The sequence below is a fragment of the Podarcis bocagei genome (genome assembly GCF_964188305.1).
Source record: "Podarcis bocagei genome assembly, chromosome: 12".
Classification (NCBI taxonomy): Eukaryota; Metazoa; Chordata; class Lepidosauria; order Squamata; family Lacertidae; genus Podarcis; species Podarcis bocagei.
The window spans coordinates 3,508,999-3,531,024 of NC_138137.1; the positions used below are offsets into that span (position 1 = coordinate 3,508,999).

At 43.2% G+C, this 22,026-nt stretch overlaps 1 protein-coding gene and 1 long non-coding RNA gene across 3 annotated transcripts in view; one reads left to right on the forward strand and one right to left on the reverse strand.

Moving 5' to 3' along the window:
* EGFR (epidermal growth factor receptor) overlaps positions 1-14,057 on the forward strand; it is a 145,525-nt gene extending 131,468 nt beyond the window's left edge. The window contains exons 21-28 of one of the 2 annotated variants that reach the window (XM_081165094.1): positions 1,774-1,929; positions 2,979-3,054; positions 6,183-6,329; positions 9,127-9,224; positions 10,089-10,256; positions 10,536-10,586; positions 10,775-10,880; positions 12,136-14,057. In XM_081165094.1, coding sequence (XP_081021220.1) covers positions 1,774-1,929; positions 2,979-3,054; positions 6,183-6,329; positions 9,127-9,224; positions 10,089-10,256; positions 10,536-10,586; positions 10,775-10,880; positions 12,136-12,512 — 1,179 coding nt within the window. In that variant the 3' untranslated portion in view covers positions 12,513-14,057. The remainder of the gene's footprint in view (positions 1-1,773; positions 1,930-2,978; positions 3,055-6,182; positions 6,330-9,126; positions 9,225-10,088; positions 10,257-10,535; positions 10,587-10,774; positions 10,881-12,135) is intronic. The other variant, XM_081165095.1, reaches the window with a different exon arrangement.
* LOC308570432 overlaps positions 1-22,026 on the reverse strand; it is a 175,216-nt gene that overhangs the window by 11,147 nt on the left and 142,043 nt on the right. The window lies entirely within an intron of this gene.

A 22,026-nucleotide genomic window follows, 5' to 3' on the forward strand; every position in this document is an offset into this window, starting at 1 on the left:
GAGTTCATTCCTTTATTTCTTCCTATGGCTTTGAAATAACATTTTCTGAAGGACGTTATCTTTAATTATCTGAAGCATAGAATTTTTCTCAGCGCAAAAGTGTCTCAAGAGGCAGTTCATAACCTTCCTAATAAAAAAGGGAGGGGATTTTGAAGTGGAATATCAGAGTACTATGAGAGATGCAGTTACTATCAATAAATCTAGAAACTAGTATATAATCAAATTATGCTGTAAATCACCTATTTTTCTAGGATTGGATCAAATAGAATATTACCTAATACATGGCTTTCCAGTTATATTATAGCATAATACAGGCATATACTCAATTGTGGAAGGAATAGCTGATTTAATAAACTGGAACTATTTAAGTCCTTGACTGAGGTTACTCTTGATAGGATTTTGTTGGGGTTGTTGATTTGATTTGATTGAGAATAACAGCTCATTAAACAGCTACATTTATTTCATGAAAACAGCTTTTCTTGTGGCCTTCTGCCAGTTTGCTAGGGTAAGTTGTTTGGCAACATTGGGAGGCCTTAGCACATTGTGGGAGTTCATCTGAAAATGTTTAGTAGATACTATGATGTTGGTCCAAGGTTAATGGAGAAAGGATGGGGGTGGACACTTGGGAGAAAAACATTTTCCTATTACTGTGTCATCGTCACATTTCTGTTTGGGGGGATTTCACCCTCCCCCCAAGCATTAATGGGCTTTTTCTCTGTTGGCCTCTTTCAAAAATGAGTTGATTGTAGTTCTTTCAAAGGCTCCATTTTCACAAGCATATAAGAATGCCAGTGTTTCATAATGTGTAAAGGTTCTGGTTACAGTTATTAACAGTCATGTACCAACAATGACAACTACAAAACAAGGGAAGCATTTGTTATTACTATAGAATATCACAAATATAGTTTATTACTTTAGCATGAAAACATAAATTCTGCTATTTGTTAATGGTGTAGAGAATAGAGGATTTCTGCCTTCACAGTTTTTAGCCCAAAGATGCAGCATTTTCCATCACCCATGTGACAAATAAAATTTGCTCCTGCTGCTGCTCTGAATCCCTCTGTTTCCTCTGTGAAGTTCTGAATTGAAAGAGACTGTATATAGAGATCCTTTGGATTAATATGGTGACACATATTTGTGATGTTATGACCATTTAAGATGAGTTGATATCTTGGTTGACTTGTTGAAAGCAGTGATTTGAATGTATCTGCATAGATTTCAGCACATGGAGAAACATTCCTATGATTCCTTTCCCATACATACAACATTTAATACTATGTATATTTACCGATCTACACTCAAATCTCAGTTGTCGAACCTAATCTGTTCCAGAAACCTGTTCAGCTTCTGAAATGTTTGACAACTGAGTCTGGTCACCAGGGAAGATAGAGCAGCTTTGCCCAGGCGTTATTGGACTGCACATCTTTGGCCAGTGACCATAGAGGTGTTGGAGGCTATGTAGTCCCAAAACATGAGAATCCAGAGTTAGCAACTGCTGTAAAACACAAGATCCAAAGTTGGCACCTAAACCTGGCAGTGGACTCTTACCTTCCTAGGTATTGGAAGGATCTTTGTGACAATATATACTTAGGCAGTATAAGCCTAAAAACATCTAATCACTTCTCTACCTTTGCAACCATTTCCCACAATGGTGAAATCTCGTTGGAACTGGCCATTTATTGTATGGAGCGATAGTCCTTTAATATTCTACGTAGCATGGCTATTGGTGTGGGGCGATAAAAAAAGATTTTTACAACTCTGTATTGGATGCAGGGAATGAATTACCTGGAGGAACGTCGTTTGGTACACCGTGATTTAGCTGCCCGGAATGTCCTGGTTAAGACTCCTCAGCATGTGAGGATCACAGACTTTGGACTGGCCAAACTGCTTGGTGCAGAAGAAAAGGAATACCACGCAGAAGGAGGAAAAGTAAGAAAGAGGATGATGATGATGATTTTTTTCAAAAAATCATTCCTCTTGGTTTGTTTGATAGAATTCTGGTGCATTTCTGCCTCAAGAGTTTTTGAATCAGTCCCATACAGTCCCTGAAGAAACCTCTTGCCCACATAAGGAAACAAAGAGCCTGATCCAGCGACCAGGCCCGTCTAGTGGCCAGCATCCTGTTCTCACATTGGCCAGCCTGATACAGGAGCTGAGCACCAGAGCCCCTCCCCTCCTGCCTTTTCCAGCAACTGGGATTCAGAAGCATCCCTGCCATTGTGGCAAGTAGCCATTGATAGCCGTATCCTCCATTAATTTGTCCAGTTTTCTTTGAGAGCCATCTAAGCGGGTGGCTATCACTGCCTCCTGAGCTGAACTACATGCTGAATTAGTAATTACTTTGTTTTATCTGTCCTGATTCTTCCAACATTCAGCTTCATTGAATGTCCATAAATTCTAGTGTTATAGGAGAAAGCAAAAAAAACAAAACCCTCCACTTTCTTCAAGCCAAGCATAGCTTTATAAACTTACAGCATGTCACCTCCTACTCAGCTGTTCTCTAAACTAAAAAGTCTCAGATGTTGCTACCATTTCTCAAAGGGGAATTGCTCCAGCCCCTTGATCGTGTTGTTTCCCCTTTTCTGAACATTTTCCTAATGTGCAATACCTTAGATGACAAAAACACATTGAAATTTAAACTGATAAACAAAGCACTGGCATTACTATGTTACCTATCTGTGCTAGCAGCCATCTGTTAAACTCTGCTCAATAGAAGCAGCTATGCATGGTAATAATATGTGTTATAAATGGAAAGTGTTTTATCGGTGGCAAACTTCTAGTTTACATATTCTGAACAACAGTTTTATGCAACATAAATATTATTACCAGGCCCAAATTGCATTCTGTTCTTCTGTTTAATTGGCTGTCTTCTTACATCCATTTTTTTCAAAATAACTCATCCTTGCACTCATCCCAATTGTTTCTCAGTGCTTACTATTTAGCATTCAGATTTAGCAACTACATTGCTATCTTCCTAGGTTCCTATTAAATGGATGGCGCTGGAGTCTATTCTGCATCGCATTTACACCCACCAAAGTGATGTTTGGAGTTATGGTAAGTCTGAAAAAAGTGCTATGCTGATTCTTGATAGGCAGCTGTGCAGATTTTATGATCTTCTGAAAGAGCTCATTTCCCCCATGATGTTTATAAGAATATATTTAATAGGAAAAGTTATTGAACATTATGATTATGAACGCACAAAACATTTCACTAATATGTATGTGAGGAAAGGGAATAAGGGATTTTTCTCAGGTGTTTATCATAATTTTACACTTCAGTTCCTAAACAATTTCTTAAAAGAAGTGTAGATTGGTGCAGGTTAAGGCTTTGTTCCTCTGAGGCTGTAAAGCTGTGTCTGGGCTGTACCACTTCAGACTACAGGTGGGGGGGGGGCTCAGGTGATGGATTGCACCTCCCATACAAAAAAACCTCCAGATCACTTGTATAGGTATCTAATGCATCGACAACAATGCCAGGATAGGACCGCTTTGAAAACACCTAGCTTCTGATATGGAGATAACTAGCACATGCACCATTTTGATGAGACAGCAGACAGGCAGGCAGAGTCCAGAAAGGCTCCCTCACAGAGAGAATCATTCGCCACCCCCTGGAGCCCATTGCCCAGCGCTTCCCTGGCTCGCTTTTATGATCCAGGATGGGCAAGGATCAAGGAGACAGGTGGTTGGTTTCACTCATCCAAGCAGCCTGTCCATGTGGAAGCAGCAGGTTGAAATTGATCCCATGCAACTTGACTAGACAGATCTCTGGCACTCTCCCACTCTCCCGACCACAGTGGAGTCTACTTCTTTTCGAATTTAATACAGTGGTACCTCGGGTTAAGTACTTAATTCGTTCCAGAGGTGTGTTCTTAACCTGAAACTGTTCTTAACCTGAAGCACCACTTTAGCTAATGGGGCCTCCCGCTGCTGCCGCGCCGCCGGAGCATAATTTCTGTTCTCATCCTGAAGCAAAGTTCTTAACCCAAGGTACTATTTCTGGGTTAGCGGAGTCTGTAACCTGAAGCGTATGTAACTCAAGGTACCACTGTACATTTTATCTGCAAAATCATTGCAGGTCCTTATCAGGCCCCAGTGGTGAAGGTGGTTGCGTTAGATGACAAACCACCTGAAAGAGTCTCCTGGAACTGTTTTCCACAGATGCAATAGTGGAGAAGGTTCTCTTCACCTTCACTTGGTAGACTGGGCACATTGAGCACTAACCCATGTTCAGTCTGATTTGGAATGAATTCTTCGCCCCTGGTGCTGTAACAATCTCAGCGATTGTTTCATTGCCCTCAGCTCCAGGAAAAACCACAGAACCATCTGAGCTCCATGCAGTCGATGAGGGTGCTTTGGAACCAGACATTTGATAGCCCTGGTTAACTCCGCCTTCCAGCAGGCCACCAGGGAATCAGCTGAAAGGGCATCAACCTGGGCTAATACATCCCCTACCATTCTCTGGAAGCTATTTGGATCCACTAAGTGTTGGGGGCAGACCATTCAAATTGGTCCTACCTCCATGCAGAGAGTAAAGGTTGTGGAGAAGTCTAGTTGCATCAGGAAGTGATCTAATCGTGGCACTTCTTTTGTTCCACTGGAACTTCATGTCAGATAACCAACATCCATAGAAGTAAACACCAGATCTAAGGCTTGTCCACGGCTACGAGTACAGCCAGAGTTATTCAGGGACAGCCCTATGGAGGCCATGCTTTCTACAAAGTCCCAAATGGCCCCTTGTAAGGTTAAGGTAGGGACGCGGGTGGCATTGTGGGTAAAAGCCTCAGCACCTAGGGCTTGCTGATCGAAAGGTCGGCGGTTCGAATCCCCGCGGCGGGGTGCGCTCCCGTTGCTCGGTCCTAGCGCCTGCCAACCTAGCAGTTCGAAAGCACCTCCGGGTGCAAGTAGATAAATAGGGACCGCTTACCAGCGGGAAGGTAAACGGCGTTTCCGTGTGCTGCACTGGCTCGCCAGATGCAGCTTTGTCACGCTGGCCACGTGACCCGGAAGTGTCTCCGGACAGCGCTGGCCCCCGGCCTCTTAAGTGAGATGGGCGCACAACCCTAGAGTCTGTCAAAACTGGCCTGTACGGGCAGGGGTACCTTTACCTTTTAAGGTTAAGGTTGCATTGGTATGGATGCTAAAATCACATAGTATCACCAAACTAGGTGTCTCCAGGAGAACATCCACCACGGCCTGAAGCAGCTCTGGCAGGGAATCCTTGGTGCAGCTGGGAAGTTGGTACATCAATAGGAATCCTTTACTGCCCCTATCGCCCCTGTGCCTGATGAAAACTAATGACTTCCTAAAAATCACTGCAACCCCTCCCCCAACCATAGGATCTGGGTTGCTGTGTGTAAGAGAAGCCTGGCAGACAAGCAGCAGCAAGAACAAGCCCAGCTGCCACGTCCTGTCAAGTCTCTGTTACGCATGGCAGGTCACAACCTCCATCCACCAGCATGTCATGAATGGCAGTGGTCTTGACCTGGCATTACACAGTGCTACGTTAAGGTCATGTGGGACACCCTTATTGATACCAGACAGCAACAAAACTCGCCTGCTTAGTAATGGCATGATCCATCCCTCAAGCAACTCCTCCTCCCACCCTTGATTACTGAGACTGGGTGTCTCCGTTCATCCTCCCTAGTGGAATGTCCCCCAGCAACTCCCAGGGCAGGCCTTTCCCTCTCCCCGGAAAACAAATTAATTCAGCCTGGCTGGCTGTGCCCTTCCTGCCATAAGCCCCCTCCACCTATCAGGAACCAGATCCTATGCCTGCCCCCTGCTTTGGCGAATGGGGATGCAGGCTGGGACTTGGGCTGTGCAGGGGGCGGAGCCAATGGAGTCGAGGGTGGGCTTTCCTTGGATCCGCCCCTCACACATTTAAGCAGCCAGCACAAATTAAAACAACTCTCAAATAAAACAACACCAACCTATAAAACACCTAAGTTAAAAACCACATTCCCATTGAAACAATTTTACCATGGGGGGCTGACCCATGCCCTCATTCCGCCCCAGCAGCTGGTGTAGGCCTAGCTGGGGCAGCAGGTGTTTCCAGTGCTGCCTACAGGCCTCTCTGCAGTCCTTTCACGCCCCCAGACAGCAGCTGCACATCTGCAGGGGAACTAGGAGTAGTCTTCCCTATAGGATGAGTCTTTAACATTCTGGTTTGCTATGACATTTCAGGTGTCACCGTTTGGGAATTGATGACATTTGGATCAAAGCCATATGATTGCATCCCAGCCAGTGAAATTTCCTCTGTCTTGGAGAAAGGGGAGCGGTTGCCTCAGCCTCCCATTTGTACAATTGATGTCTACATGATCATGGTCAAATGTAAGTCAATTCCTTGATTAAATGTCTATATAAACACTGTCCTGAAAATGTGTTGCTCTACAAATGGGCAGCTCACAGGATCCGCACCAGCCACAAAGGGAGTTAAGCAAGGTTGTATCCTAGCACCTGCACTTTTTATATATAAATGATATTGTCCAGAATTTAACATCCCCAGAATATCATGCCCCTAAATTGGCCACAAAAGCCATCTCTATATTACTATACACAGATGATGCGGTGCTTCTATCTCAAAGGAAAGTGGGCCTAAAAAGACTGATGAGGGCATTCTCAGGATACTGACAAAGAGAAGAGCTGGCTGTGAATTACAAGAAAACCAAAGTCATGCTGTTTTCAAGAAACTATAGGGCCCATAGATGGTATATGGATAATCAGTTGATCAAACAAGTAAAAGTCATCAAATACCTCGGCCTTACTTTTCAGCCAACAGGGTCACGGAGAGCACATCATGACCTGCTTGTCCATACAAAAGGTGGCAATCACATACCATCAGCGCTTGAAGTGTTTAAAGCTAAACCCCAGAACAGTTATTATGTGGGGCTCAGATTTGGACAGGCGCTCGCTCACCTTGGATCTACAGAAGCTGTTCAATCTAAGTTCTTAAGGCATTTTTCCCCCTGTTCCATCCTGTGTTCCAAATGCTGCATTGGTCTAGGAGGCTAATCTCCCCTCTGTTGAATTAGATTTGGTGTAGGGCATTTAATTATTGGCTTAGGCTAAATTTAAACCCCACTGGTCTATTACCCTTAGATTGTCATGAGAGCACGTGGAGTAAAATTGTCAACCAAAAGTTTTACTTTTCTGTTTTATCACCACAACAGTTATTAACACTGGGCTTCAGTAAAGCAAATAATTTAATTAGACAGTGCCTATATGATATTGGGGATGCGGGTGGCGCTGTGGGTTAGACCACAGAGCCTAGGGCTTGCCGATCGGAAGGTCGGCCATTGAGCTCCCATTGTTCGGTCCCAGCTCCTGCCCACCTAGCAGTTTGAAAGCATGCAGTGCAAGTAGATAAATAGGTACCACTCTGGCGGGAAGGTAAACGGCGTTTCCGTGCGCTGCTCTGGTTCACCAGAAGCGGCTTAGTCATTACGAGGGAGCTGTACGCCGGCTCCCTCGGCCAATAAAGCAAAATGAGCACCGCAACCCCAGAGTCGGCCACGACTGGACCTACTGGGGGACAACTGGGGTCCCTTTACCTTTATATGATATTGAGCGACAGAATGATTTGGCCACGATAAGGAAATTTTGTCCATGGTATGATTATTTTCTACTTATGCAATATGATTATTTTCTACTTATGCAAGATTGAATATACTGCCTTCAGCAGTGCCTGAGGGTCGATTTCAAAAAATTCCGCTGGAAAAACAAGTTATGTCCATGTGGAGATGGCAGTATTGAGTCAGTGGCTGATGTGCTTCTAGCTTGCACTGTATTATTTATACCCCGCCCATCCAACTGGGTTTCCCCAGCCAAATGTAATATGTTTAAGTTGGAGAATGACAATGAGAGAGTGTGGTAAATCACTGCCAGTTTTTTCTATTGGATAGTAGATCACAGCCTACTGGAGGCTGGACATGCCTGTTCTAGCAGATCATGATACCCAGGTGACAGCAAAAACCGCAAAAAAAATTAGCAAGGGCAATTAGAATAAGATCTATTATTTGATTATTGATGTGAACCTCCAAAACATATTTTGTATAGTTAGGTTTCTACCTCTGTCTCGGTACATTGTATTTTATTTTATTGCTATGGCTAGTGGCCGATGCAAATAAAGATTCTTCTGATTCTGATTCCTTGTATGTGTAGCATGGTTCATTGAGTAAGAAAGGCGATTATAGTATACCTTTTTAAAACAATATGCTTAAGATTGCCATTCATTGGGAAATATGACCCCAGTTACAATTCACAAGGCAGTGTGGTGGGATAGCCCCATATATAGGTGAAACTCGAAAAATTAGAATATCGTGGAAAAGTTCATTTCTTTTAGTAATTCAACTTAAAAGGTGAAACTAACAAATGAGATAGACTCATGACATGCAAAGCGAGATATGTCAAGCCTTTATTTGTTATAATAGTGATGATTATGGCATACAGCTGCGGTGGATTGTGCTGGCTGGGGCTTGCCTGGCCCCCCACAATATTTTATTCAAGTTGGCATTCCTGATCCTACTTAAGTATGAATCTTTTCTCCCTCCTTAAACGGTATATAAGGAACCTGGTAGAAGTGTTCTTTTTCAGTTTAAGAAAAGGTACATAAAATCATCCACTAGGTGGCATTAAATACTTCATTTTGAATTTATGACAGATCTGCTGTAAATTACAAAGCTAAAGCTAAATTCACATCAGGAAAGTACATTTACTGAAGCCAACCCAAGTGTTCCCAAAAGTATGGCAGACCTCTAAGTTCTCCAGAACTCTTAATCAGACAAGATAATAAACAAAGTAAGCGTACCAAAAAACAAAAACAGAAATTATGACAGTATTGTGCTTGTGGATTCTGTTTTCAGATGGAGATTGCAGACAAAATAATCCCCCCGCCCCCCAGTGTTACAGATATCAGGTTATAGACCTAGGATTTTTTGGAGTAAAGAAGCAATGGTGGTTTCCCAATTCTAGCGATAGTTTAGTGTTCAGTACTATGCAAGGGAATCAGAAGTTTCTGGTTCCTTTTATAGTTTACGTTTTTACTAGCAGGTGTTCCTGGTTTTTCAAGTGTCACTTTGAACTCTGTCCCCTCCCTCCCTCCCTCCCTCTCTCTCTTTTCTATCCTAAGGTTGGATGATTGATGCGGAGAGTCGCCCCAAATTCCGGGAGCTGATAGCAGAATTCTCCAAAATGGCTCGGGACCCCCAGCGCTACCTGGTTATACAGGTATTGACCATCAGTAATGTGGTGACTACTTTTTTAAGGAAAGCAATAAGAAAGAAATGTATGTTAAGATTATTTTAGCATTATAAAATTATTTTATTTTAAAGTGGCTGAAGTGGTGCAAAACAGTTGTTGCTGTTTTCTATAAAGCTAAAAACAAAAATTTCAATGTCTCAGTTGGTAAATTAAACACAAGTTATATAATCTGGTAACATGATTCTGATGTATTTGTAATCCATATTAGCTCTTGAACTATTCATCAACCAGACAGAATGTTTTTGTGATTTTCCATTAGCAGTGATCCAGTGGACATCTCTGCTAGCAGAAGGCAGGAGGCAGTTTTTGCAGCTCTTCCAATAATGGAAGGACGTGCTAAGCAGCACCCCACCTCTGAAGGGGGCTGTGTTGTGTAGCAAAAATTATGACTGTCCTCACTCAGCACCAAATTTTGCATGGACCCAAATTTCAGTGTAAATTTAGAGGCTTCAGCTCCGGCAAAATTTCTGAAGTAAGACTAGTGAAACTTCTTAAGGTGGGTTCTATACATCCCAACTTCAGTCACCTGGACTGTTGTTGGCACACTGAAAATGAGCTGCCTGGGGAAGAACAAGGGCAAAGGGCCACAAGCATCACCATTAAGACTTCTGTGAGGCGTCTGGGGAACCACTTTGGAAATAGGATGCTGGACTAGCTAGATCTAGTTCTACAGTGAAGCAGCTGCCATGAATACAGAACTTTGCCATTCTTGGTCTCAGTTTGAATTTGTATTTTATGGCATGAGCTGTTGGGAGAAATGATAAATGTCTACCTGTGATTAATGGTGCAACCCAAAATCACAAATTCTCATTGTGGTTTGCCTCCTGACAGGGTGATGAAAGAATGCACTTACCAAGCCCAACAGACTCAAAATTTTACCGAAGCCTGATGGAAGAGGAAGACATGGAGGACATTGTGGATGCAGATGAATACCTCATTCCACACCAGGGATTTTTCAGCAGCCCATCAAACTCACGGACACCTCTCTTAAGTTCATTGGTATGGAATTATTTCCAAAAAGTTTCTATATTGAGAAAAGTCCAGGATGGTAGCCATGCTAGTCTGTTGTTGTTGCAGCAGCAGCAACAAAACCAACAAATGCAGTAACACTTTAAATGCATTGTGGCATCACCTTTCCTGGTTCATACCTTTTGCCAAAATAAACGTTAATGTTTTCAAAACAGTTTTTATAAGTATGAAATGCACTCGGGTAATCTAGTATGTTTCTTCCGTTAAATCAAAAACAATGAAACTTTTTCCCCTCTTCTTCTATTTTAGAGTGCTACCAGCAATAATTCTACAACTGTAACCTGTATTGATAGAAATGGGGTAAGTCTGAATAATTCAGGACCACAGGCAGAAACTGTGAAACTGTTCCACAGCTTTTTCGATATCATTGAGTGCTTAAAAGAAACACAGGTCATCGAGGTTTCTCTTTAGATTTGGGATGGCCGTGTTGTGCTATTAGAAGCAGTGTGCCATACACCTTGTTTTAACCAATGCCTTCCCCTAACCAGCAGGGCTTTCCAGTGAGAGAAGACAGCTTTATCCAGCGATATAGTTCAGACCCAACTGAGACATGCCTGAATGACAGCCTGGACGATAGCTTCCTACCTGCTCCTGGTGAGTACACAGAGATCGCCAAATCTTTGTGTTAATTCTCAGGCAAGCAGATTTAGTCTTTAGAGAGGGCATCTGTTCTCCCGTTGTATATGCAGAGAATCATGACAAAATTCACACAACTTTTCTCATGTCTCTTTTTGCCATTCCCCAAATAGTTAGTTCCGTGATTTTCTTGCTTTGAACTGTAAATCAGTGAATAGGCTGTTATGAGGAGTAGTAACACAGATATCTTGGTCACTGGATCAACATGTTATGTTCCAACACACAGCATCTGAGCAGGTTGCCTTTGAGATGAGAGAGGGAGATTTCTTAAATGTTATTTTACTTTGTCAATTTATAAGCATCTGTAACTCTCAGGGCACTTGCATTAAAATAAGAAAAACAAAGAAATAAAGGCTCAGAAGCCTTGGCAAAAAAACTCAAAAAAACAAAGACCTGCCAAACCTATTGGCAAGCAAGCAGGGGGTAGATGTATCTGCTATTACAGGCATGTTGCTTCTGACTGCCCAACAATGCCTAGAATTGGTCTTTGACATCATAAGTTCATGTGCCTAACGGGAATTTTGATGTGCACACAGTTGTATGCTAAAAAGGCATATTAAATGTGCACAGCTTATATGGAAGGGGGGAAAACTAATGTGAGTAAAATAAAGGAACCAAAAGCTGCAATGAGAGTACATTGTACATATGAAACACAACCCAAAAAGCATATTGTTGTTGTTTAGTCATTTAGTCGTGCCCGACTCTTCGTGACCCCCTGGACCAGAGCACGCCAGGCACTCCTGTCTTCCACTGCCTCCCGCAGTTTGGTCAAACTCATGCTGGTAGCTTCGAGAACACTGTCCAAAAAGCATATTAAAAAGCATATTAAAAGTATCTTATTAAGTTCAAAGTGAGAGGATTTTAGGAGTAGCCAAAGAGCTCACAGCTCAGTTATATGCAAACTGATTTAGGTCAACCCTGTCAGTCCCATATGTTGAATCACAATTTGGCCACAGAATCATTTTTTCCCCTAAAATGCTTTGTCATGAGAACTGCAATACCCACAGGAAAATTTTGTTTTCTTGTCCCTGGATTAATTTCCCCTCATGCTCCTATATGAACATGATTAGCTTTGGTTACACTCCAGAATGTTCTGTCAGCCTTTCACCTGCTGAAGGGCATATCTAGTTCTTTGAAATTATTTCCTTATTTGACTGAAGATAATGTTAAGTCATGCATTTGCCGATCTTAATTCTCTTGCAACCATTTTCAGAATACGTGAATCAGCTAGTGACCAAAACACCACCTGCTTCTGTTGTGCAAAATCCAGTCTACAACAATCTCTCTCTTACCCTTGAGCCTAAGTCTGTGGCTGATTCAAACCATCAGAATTCCCGCAATACGGCACTGGACAACCCTGAATATCTCAACACAAGCCTCTCTCCATTTGCTAACACAGTTTTCAACAGCTTGCCCTACTGGGATCAGACAGCCAACCACCAAATAAATCTGGACAATCCCGATTATCAGCAAGACTTCTTGCCCAAGGAGAACAAAGCCAATGGCATCTCTAAGCTTCCTGCAGCTGAGAATCCAGAATATCTCAGGGTAGCAGCACCAAAAGTTGAATACATTCAAGCCTCGGCATGACTACCAAAAGAGACCTTTTGTGGCACCAGGAATGCAGGTGACATTGCTGGCCGCTACAGAAACAGATGAGAGCAGCTCCAACATGCGCCAATTTCCTTCTGTATGTGCGAGTTTATTTCATCCAGTTTGCTTAGGACTTATTCTGTCTTTATCAACAAAAAGACAACATCCAGCAAGCAAGAAATTGTTGTTGCATTCATTTATTTTCTTTACAGACTATATTGGATTACAGCCTATATTTTGTAAACATTTGTGATATTTTTAAGAGCTTTTGTGAGATCAAGAAGACCAGATATTGAACTACTTCATGTCACATGGATCATTTGAGATGGAGAGAGGTGACACAAGATATTTCGCTGTCTCCTAAGCTTGTCTGTCGTAAGACTTAAAGAAAAACTGGTCTGGGTTTTCTTATACAAATGAGAAGAAAAAGGCACTTGGGGAAAATGGAGATTCTGCTTAAGATGTTTCTCAGAAAATAAAACAGGTTGCAGAGAATGTGATCAGCCCTGGTCAGCTTAGCAAAAGAACATGCCTACAGCACACACTGCCACCTGACCACTACTGTTGGGAACTCACTAGACTGTCTCTAAAATGCTCACCAAAGGCGTGGATGGCATTCGGGGCGGGGCGTTTTTGTCTTCTGGCTCCAATATTTTCTCTAGAGTTATAAAAAATGAGTTTTAAAGGTTTGACTAAAAAGCTTTAAATGAGGAGGGGTGCTTTTTATAAACAAAACACATTCCCAGTTCACTGCCTTGATGGCATTTAGACAATTAGTATAAATTTAAACAGTGAGGAAATGCAAAGGTTGCAATATGGCTGAAGTAGTCTGAATATGGGCACACTGTTCTCCTGCACAAGCTCTATAGGAATTAATACTTTCGCAAAGCTCCCATTTACCTTAATAAATGAAGTGTGTGCAGGAGAAGTTCCTATTGATTTCTAATTTACTGGTGTGAGTAGTGGAGAGAGAATCAGTTACAGCCCTACAATGATTTTTTTCTTGAATAAAACACCAGTTAATGCACAGCAGTTATATTAGGAAAGCAGGGGCTTAGGATTAATCACCTGTATTTGATCACCAAAATTTTACTCACAAATGCACTGATAATGCAAGAATTTCAGACCAATCCACTGATTATATGTGAAAGTACTATTAGTCTTATAAACTTGTGGATTCATTTCCACCTTCTGCAGTGCAGCCCCAAATCAGCAGCCAAGCTGATTTTGAAATTGAAATTACCTTTTTCCTGTTACACATGGAAGGTGTTTCAAGAGGTAGCTTTCATTGTTCTGCTATCCCTCATCAAGCCCCAAACTCATACAATGTCATGACAACAAATTTTCATTGAAAGTGAGAGGGAAATTAACCAACTATTGATAGTTTTTCTTGAGCCACTTCGCCCTTGTAGGACCCATTCAATGCAAAATAACTTACGTGGCTCATGTTGTGATGCAATACAGTCCATAAATGAGAACGCTTCATGTACAGTAGCTTAAAATTGTCTCTCTGTTATTAAAAGTAGAACAACCATCATAATACTGTAATGCTGTTCAAAAATATGCACTAATTCTGACCCACCTACCTTCATTCCATCATACAATTCCTCAGGCCGCGTTTCAATTAAATTTACTTTGGCTTCTGATTTGATTAGATCCACTGAGGTATCTCATGTTTATATTTAAAAATCCACCTGAACTCACAGCCTTTTAAATCATTTATCATAGAATCATATAATTCTAGATTTGGAAGGGACCCCAAGGGTCATCTAGTCCAACCCCCTTCAGTGCAGGAATCTCAGCTCAAGCATCCAGGAGAGATGGTCACCCAACCTCTCCTTAAAAACCTCCAAGGAAGGAGAGTCCACAACTTACCGGAGTAGACCATTCCACTGCTGAACTGGAACACACACACAACAGATATATAATTTAATTCCTGACTACTTCTGTTTTATCAAATTGTGGATTTATTTCCTAAAAAGATTAAATACATGAAGAAATCACATTTGTTCTGCATAGTAGTTGGTTAGGTCCTGGGCCTTGAGATTACTCTTCCATGCTAAACTAAAGTCCAGGTTATTGGACAAAGTTATTGTTCACAACAGTTCATTTGCAATGTGCCATCCTCCTTCCACTCTCATTGGGGTTTTGGAGCTATAATGGCTCTTCCATACCCCCCCCCCCCGGCTGCACCAGCATTTATCCTTCAGGGAACCTAGGCCAGTGCCATTGTATAAATAGCTGACCTGTCTTCTGTTCCCACGTTAGTTTGGGCTTCTATGTCAGTGGCATTTAGGGGCGCCACTCCCCACTTTCTCCCACACCACTGGAGCAAGGCTCTGCTTATTGCAATAAGGATGAATTGATACAGTGCCTTTCTCCCGCTTGTGATTTACATTACAAACCTCTTATATAAAGTTGGTACAGAACTCAGTCTACACCAACAAACATGAGGCAAAAATCACAACATTGGTAATGATCTAATAGTTGTGTGTGGAGACCAGTTCCTCTTCAAGAGGGGTTGTTTACACACAGGTACTAAAACATCAATAACATGTGCATGTTATGTGAATTATTGTCGGAGGGCGGGGAGACCATAGCTTCCTTGCCATACCTCTATACATTGCACATTAGACTGTCCCACATGCATGTTTCCAGGTGGACGGAGTATAAATAATAAAATTATTAGTAGCAGTATTTCTTTCTCAGCTTCCATAGCACACATGCACCAACTGTACCAGTTGAATGAAAACAGTTAGGTTTTGCAGGTAGTTGAGATGTCTTCCATGTGTGCACCAGAACATTATGCAGTATAAAAAACCAACATATATGATGGTCATGTGCAGTGATTCCTACACTGGGATCTCGTATTGATTCCTGCACCAAAGGTGTTTTTAGATACACAGTATATGGTGACGGCAGCAGTGCAAGACCCTTTGCATTTCCTGACAAGCATTTCATTTTTGAGACCTAGAAGTTCCGTACAGGCAATAGTGCAAAAACTGCTACCCTACCTCTTCAATGTCAGCTGTTGTTAACATTGCTCTAATTTTTCTATGATTTACATTTCTCTGTGAGAAAATATTTTAGGTGGGACAAGTGAGCATTGTCTTCTCTTTTTGCACCTCCTCGTTCTTGTCAAAATGTGTAGTAAAAAATTTGTGAACTTTATAAAAATTTCACTGTTGGGGTGGCACTTAAAAAGTTTTATAATAATCTTAAATCACCATGAATTTGTGATTTTTTTTCCTACTGAAAACTCATTTCATATTTTATTTCCCCAATATTTTTCACTTCTTTTGCTTTTTGGGGTGTTTTTTTTTTTTTTTTTTTGTTGTTCCAGTACCTGACTTTCTAGGATATAGAATTCTTAGGACCAAAGATAATGTCTAATTTTCTTGTTTTAAATAAAATAACATTCATCACTATTTTCATAGGTTCCTACTTAATAGTGAATCCAGGTGTTCTTGGGACAAAACAAACTCTGATTAAAATGAGTATTTTTAATATCTAAGGACTGGCTGAATATATATTTTAGCATTAAAATATGACCAGTCTGCAGATAACCAGGGGGATGCTATAGGCCTCAATGCTATATTCATTTTCCTGAGAACAGATCCCATTGAATTCAATATAGGACTGACTTTTGAGTAGACATGCATAGGATTGCAGGCATATTCAAGTAACAAGGCCCATTTCTTTCAGCTGTTGTTGTTAGATTTACTTTTAAATATTTTGATAATGGATGGCATAGTGAAATATGACTGCTCATATACCTGTTTCTGCATTATATACCACATCTAGTTTGGATTCTACATATATGCACACATACACTTTCACTTTTTTGTCGTTAATTTGTGTCCCACAACTTCTATTTGGGATTTCCCATTTGAGCAATAAAAATTTCTCTATGATGCAGCATAATTTGCTAACGTGTGTAAGACTCTCTTGCAAAACTAAACATTAGTACAAATAAAGGGTTTGATAAGCACTGTTCCATTTCAGTTGGAATTGTACGGGAGTAAGACATGACAGACTGAACACTTCTGTCTGTTCAGTATCTGGGATCCAAAACTGGTGGCAAAACCCCATTAAAATCTATAGATTGTTTGTCTCCACTGATGTTAAACTATAAATGGATTTTGATGCCTTGCCGGGGGGCGGTTTCCTTTATGCACAGAAAAGTAGAGAAAAATGTAATGAATACATGTCTTACACCTAGGTAGTTTCTATAAAAAAGAATGAAACACAGCTATTTTTAAAAAAAACAAACAAACAAAACACCTATTTGATACATGGTTTGGCTAATTTTGTGTTGTTTTTGCTACAAAAAATGAATCTTGAAAGTTTCTAGAATCAGATTTCTACCTATCCCCCGTCCCTGGATCTAGAATTGTGCAATTATAGTATATCATCTAGTACACAAACGACCAATATATCTTCCATTCAGGCCCCATTTGAAGCACATGAGAAATGCTTTGTGCATCATCACTTACAACATCTTAGTAGTCAGGGAATACCTAATTTTCATCTCACTGCATCCATTGAGTCTTGAATTGATTTACTGTGAACAATGCAAGGTCAAAGCTGTGTATCGCTTTGAGAAGAGGGAGATGTGCATAGATAATAGAGCTGGGTCTACCATTAGGCAGAGTGAGGTGGCATCTCAGGCAGCAGATGGCGAGAAAATGGAACATTTGTTAGGTATTCAGAGGACAGATCTATCAGTGCCATATGGCTTGTCATGCGGCCACTGACTAGCCTTTTGGCCTCTCAGGCAGCAGAGGGCGCTCTCCTGACACCAGTGTTCAAGTAAGGGTCAGCTGCTTGTCTGGTCAGCTTCTGCACATGGAATGGGTAGAGCAACACCTTGTCCTTCACCTCAGGCAGCAAAGTTTATGGGGCCAGCCCTGGCACAGAAGCAGATTTGGGTGAGTGTCTGCATGGTGATGCTCATCTAAGCCCCATACATGTCTCTATGAGAATAGGGGGCACATCCTCATCCAGAGTCTCTACTTACAGGGCTGGCCCAAAATATTTTGGCACCTGAGGTGAACCACAAAATGGTGCTGTACCCACCAGGGAATGAGGGATGAATGAAGCTCTACTTTGGGTACAGAGGGAGGTCAAATCAACCTTACCTGATGGTTGAAGAGGAGGGCACTGCAGAGGCATTCCTTGGAGGTTGAATCTGCTGCCCCGGTGGATCCTGCTGCCCGAGCCGGTTGCCTCACCTTGCCTCATGGATGGGCCAGTCCTGTCTGCTCATGATAAAGAGGTGAACTGGGGCATGGGTGTATTAAAGATCCTGTGGAACTAGTCCCATATTTGTATTAGTTCAGTGAAGCTGTAATCAGCTTTATGTAGGGAATAATATAGATTATATTCAGTAGTGTATCTTTAGATATAGGGTTCAAACCACCAATAACTATTCCACTGAAATACATGGAGGTAATGCAGGATTACTGGGGCACATGTCTACATGAGCATTGTAAAGTTACGCACTTATGAAAGCACAGTTGTAAAAATAAAAGCCACATTTTGTATTGCTAAATTGTTTTAGTGTTGATTTTAAAACTTTGTATATTCAGTGAAATAAGATGTACATAATTATTTTCCATAGTTTTTAATTTTTCTTGTTTTTTGTTTTTTTGAGGATGTATGGTGATATCACTCACTGTAATATAGTGTATTGTGTTCAATGGGAAAGGAATATTCTGACTGGCTTGTAAGCGGAAGCTTTTATGGAATTACTCAGTGCTTTTTCCCCTAGAAAAATAGTGCTGGTACTCACCATGAAGTTGTTACAGTATGTGCCACACTTTTTAACAGCAAAAAGAGGTGCCAGGACTGCGTACCCTTGAGAACCCTCTGAAAAAAGGACTGGTCTTTGATTTCCCTTGTGACTCTTGAAAATGGATCCACATGGGAGCTAACTAGAAATTTTGAAAAAAATGACTTAGGTCAAATTATAAAACATATTCCATCAAAAATGATAATTTTTCCCCCTTAGTTAAATAATTAGGAGTAGAGTCTCCCCAGCCCAAAGAATGGTGAGGTGTCCAGCATTTCCCAGCTTTCCTGGCACAGAACTGCAATCCCAAGGGTTCTCTGGGAAGAGGGAATGACTGTTAAACCAATTAAATCTAGAAATGCATTCATGAAGTGAATGTGCTCTCTGGGTAAGTCCCTGCTATGTAGAATTGGTCTATTTTTGAAAATTCTTTGATAGGTGAACTTTGTACAAAGATAAATAGGCACTTTATAAAGTTTTCTTTTAGACCCTCCTTTCCAAGATGGAGGCAGCATAAGCTATCATGATTGTTTTTATGTAATACACAATGTAGTCTTAAATCATATTCCTTCTTTTCAAACATGACTGTAATGTGTTTTTGAAGCATGGCCATTTTACTTAAATAAAGCCTTGAAATAATCCTCCTACGTATTGTTTATTTTATATTTAGATGTATGAATGAAGAGCACTGTTGGAGACTGGGCCAGTAGTCATTTATGCTACTGATGCCCCCAGAGTAATCACCACCCTGTTGCTCTGGTTGTTTATTATTATTGTTGTTGTTGTTGTTGTTGTTATTTTATTTTAAGTCTTTGCATGGTATACATATGTGCTGACAAGGGAGCAGTCTGCACCATGAGGTGGAAGGGAGATGAACAAATGAAACTACCGTATTTTTCGCCCTATAGGACGCACCGGCCCATAGGACGCACCAAGTTTTTTGGGGGGGAAATCAAGGGGAAAAAATTTATTTCCCCCCCAGGTTTGCGCAGCCATCCCCAAGCTAGAAGAGAGAGACAGAGCGCTCCATCTCCCTCTTCTGCCTTCAGGGACAGCATCTCTAGCCTCCGTGGGGCAGCGGCTTGCCCCGCTGTCCCCCAGCTTATGGGGCTGGCGATGGGGAGAAGCAAGCTTGCTTCTCCCCCCCCCCAGCCTCCAGATCAGGTCCGGGAATAGCGGGGTGGCGGCGCTCCACCTCCCCGCTATCCCCCGAGCTTGTGGGGCTGGCGGGGGGGGAGAAGCAAGCTTGCTCCCCCCCAGCCTTCAGATCAGGTCAGGGAATAGCGGGGTGGCGGCGCTGCGCCTCCCTGCTATCCCCCGAGCTTATGGGCTGCAGGCTGCTGCCTGCAAGCCTTGCGACCCCGCAGGACCTCGCGCCGGGATCCGGGGGGTGGCACGGAGCTGCAGGAAGCCCTGGAGCGCAGGCAGCTCCGCGCCACCCTCCGGAGCTCCGCGCAGCTTCGCACCGGGATCGGGAGGGTGGCGCGGAGCTGCAAGAAGCCCTGGAGCGCAGGCAGCTCCGCGCCACCCTCCAGAGCCCTGCGCAGCTTCGCGCCGGGATCGGGAGGGTGGCGCGGAGCTGCAAGAAGCCCTGGAGCGCAGGCAGCTCCGCGCCGCCCTCCGGAGCCCCGCGCAGCTTCGCGCCGGGATTGGGAGGGTGGCGCGGAGCTGCAAGAAGCCCTGGAGCGCAGGCAGCTCCGCGCTGCCCTCCGGAGCCCCGCGCAGCTTCGCGCCGGGATCGGGAGGGTGGCGCGGAGCTGCAAGAGGCCCTGGAGCGCAGGCAGCTCCGCGCCGCCCTCCGGAGCCCCGCGCAGCTTCGCGCCGGGATCGGGAGGGTGGCGCGGAGCTGCAAGAAGCCCTGGAGCGCAGGCAGCTCCGCGCCACCCTCCGGAGCCCCGCGCAGCTTCGCGCCGGGATCGGGAGGGTGGCGCGGAGGTGCCTGTGCTCCAGGGCTTCTTGCAGCTCCGCGCCACCCTCTGGAGCCCCGCGCAGCTCCGCGCCGGGATCGGGAGGGTGGCGCGGAGCTGCAAGAAGCCCTGGAGCGCAGGCAGCTCCGCGCCGCCCTCCGGAGCCCCGCGCAGCTTCGCGCCGGGATCGGGAGGGTGGCGCGGAGCTGCAAGAAGCCCTGGAGCGCAGGCAGCTCCGCGCCGCCCTCCGGAGCCCCGCGCAGCTTCGCGCCGGGATCGGGAGGGTGGCGCGGAGCTGCAAGAAGCCCTGGAGCGCAGGCAGCTCCACGCCACCCTCCAGAGCCCTGCGCAGCTTCGCGCCGGTATCCGGAGGGTGGCGCGGAGCTGCAAGAAGCCCGGGAAAGCCTGCATTCGCCCCATAGGACGCACACACATTTCCCCTTCATTTTTGGAGGGGAAAAAGTGCGTCCTATAGGGCGAAAAATACGGTAACCTCTCCTTGTTGCCACAGCAGCAACCAAGTGGATAATGTTTTCTCCTCCGGCTTCCTCCACTCAACAACCCTTTGGCCTTCTGGACTAGATGGCCAATCCTACTCCCTAGAGTTAGTAGAGTTTTTAAAGAGCTAGTAGCCCCAGAGAATCTCTTACTTCCTGCTGAGCCCCCGGGATGAGTCTCAGTCTTTGGGATGCCAGAGGCCTTCTTCAGCTGCAGTGTATCAGTCACTCCTGCTTTAGATATTAAGAGCACTAGATCTTTTCTGTAATGAATTTTATTTTTCATTTTCACAATTTACAAATACTTTAACATGAAAAACAAAGTCTCTACAACTTCAATTTTCATTTCCTTTGACTTCCTTTCTGCGGTTACTTAATTTGTATCTTTTTATTACTGCATATCATTTTGTTTGCCTGGGCAAGGACTGTGTGTACCAAAACTAGTACAAAGATGAAATGTGTATTATTGTTCCAACCACTTTTATCTCTCCTTTGCACCACTGGGATTTGGCCTCTAGAAGGTGGCCTGGAAATGACTGAATTTTTTAAGAGGCCACAAGGTTTTAGAACAGCCTTCCCCAACCTGGTGGCTTCCAGATGTTTTGGACCACAACTCCCAACAGCCACAGCCGGAACAGCCAGAGCTGATGGGAGGTGTAGTTCAAATGGAGGCCAGGTTGCAGGATGCAACTGATGGACTATGCTGAAATGGCAAAACTCACTGGGAGAATCAGAAACCAAGAAGAAACAAAGAATGGGGGAATTATGTAAATTATTTGAAAAGTTATTGTAAACAATTAAATTCATTAGCAAGATTATCTTAAAACTCGTAGGTAAAACTATTGACTAAGAAAGAGTCAGTGCTTTTTTAAAAAAAACATTTTTAGGGTTACTCTCATTTTCCTACTCATATTGAAATACTGCCCCTCAATGAGGCCAAACTTAGATTCACAAAATGTTTAGGGGTATGCGTTCCCCTGCGTCCCCCCCCCCCCAGAAAAAAAGCAATGGAAAAAGTGATAGAGTAAATGAAATTGGTCTGTTGAGGAGAAGCAGTAAGAAAATTATAACTGAAGAAATCATGAAAGGGGGGAGGGAAGTCAAATGAGATATTTGTATTGAATGTCTTATGAAAAATTAAAAACTGAAAAATAAAATATTTAAAAAGAATATTGCTTTAGCAATACTATCTTATTAGAGCTACTCTGCAGGTGAAGTAAAACGGGCAACTGTATTTAATGTCTAGGGTTGTTGTTGGTTGTTGTTTTTAAAAGCAGCTTGTGTGAGTGATCCAGGATTGGAACTAAGACATG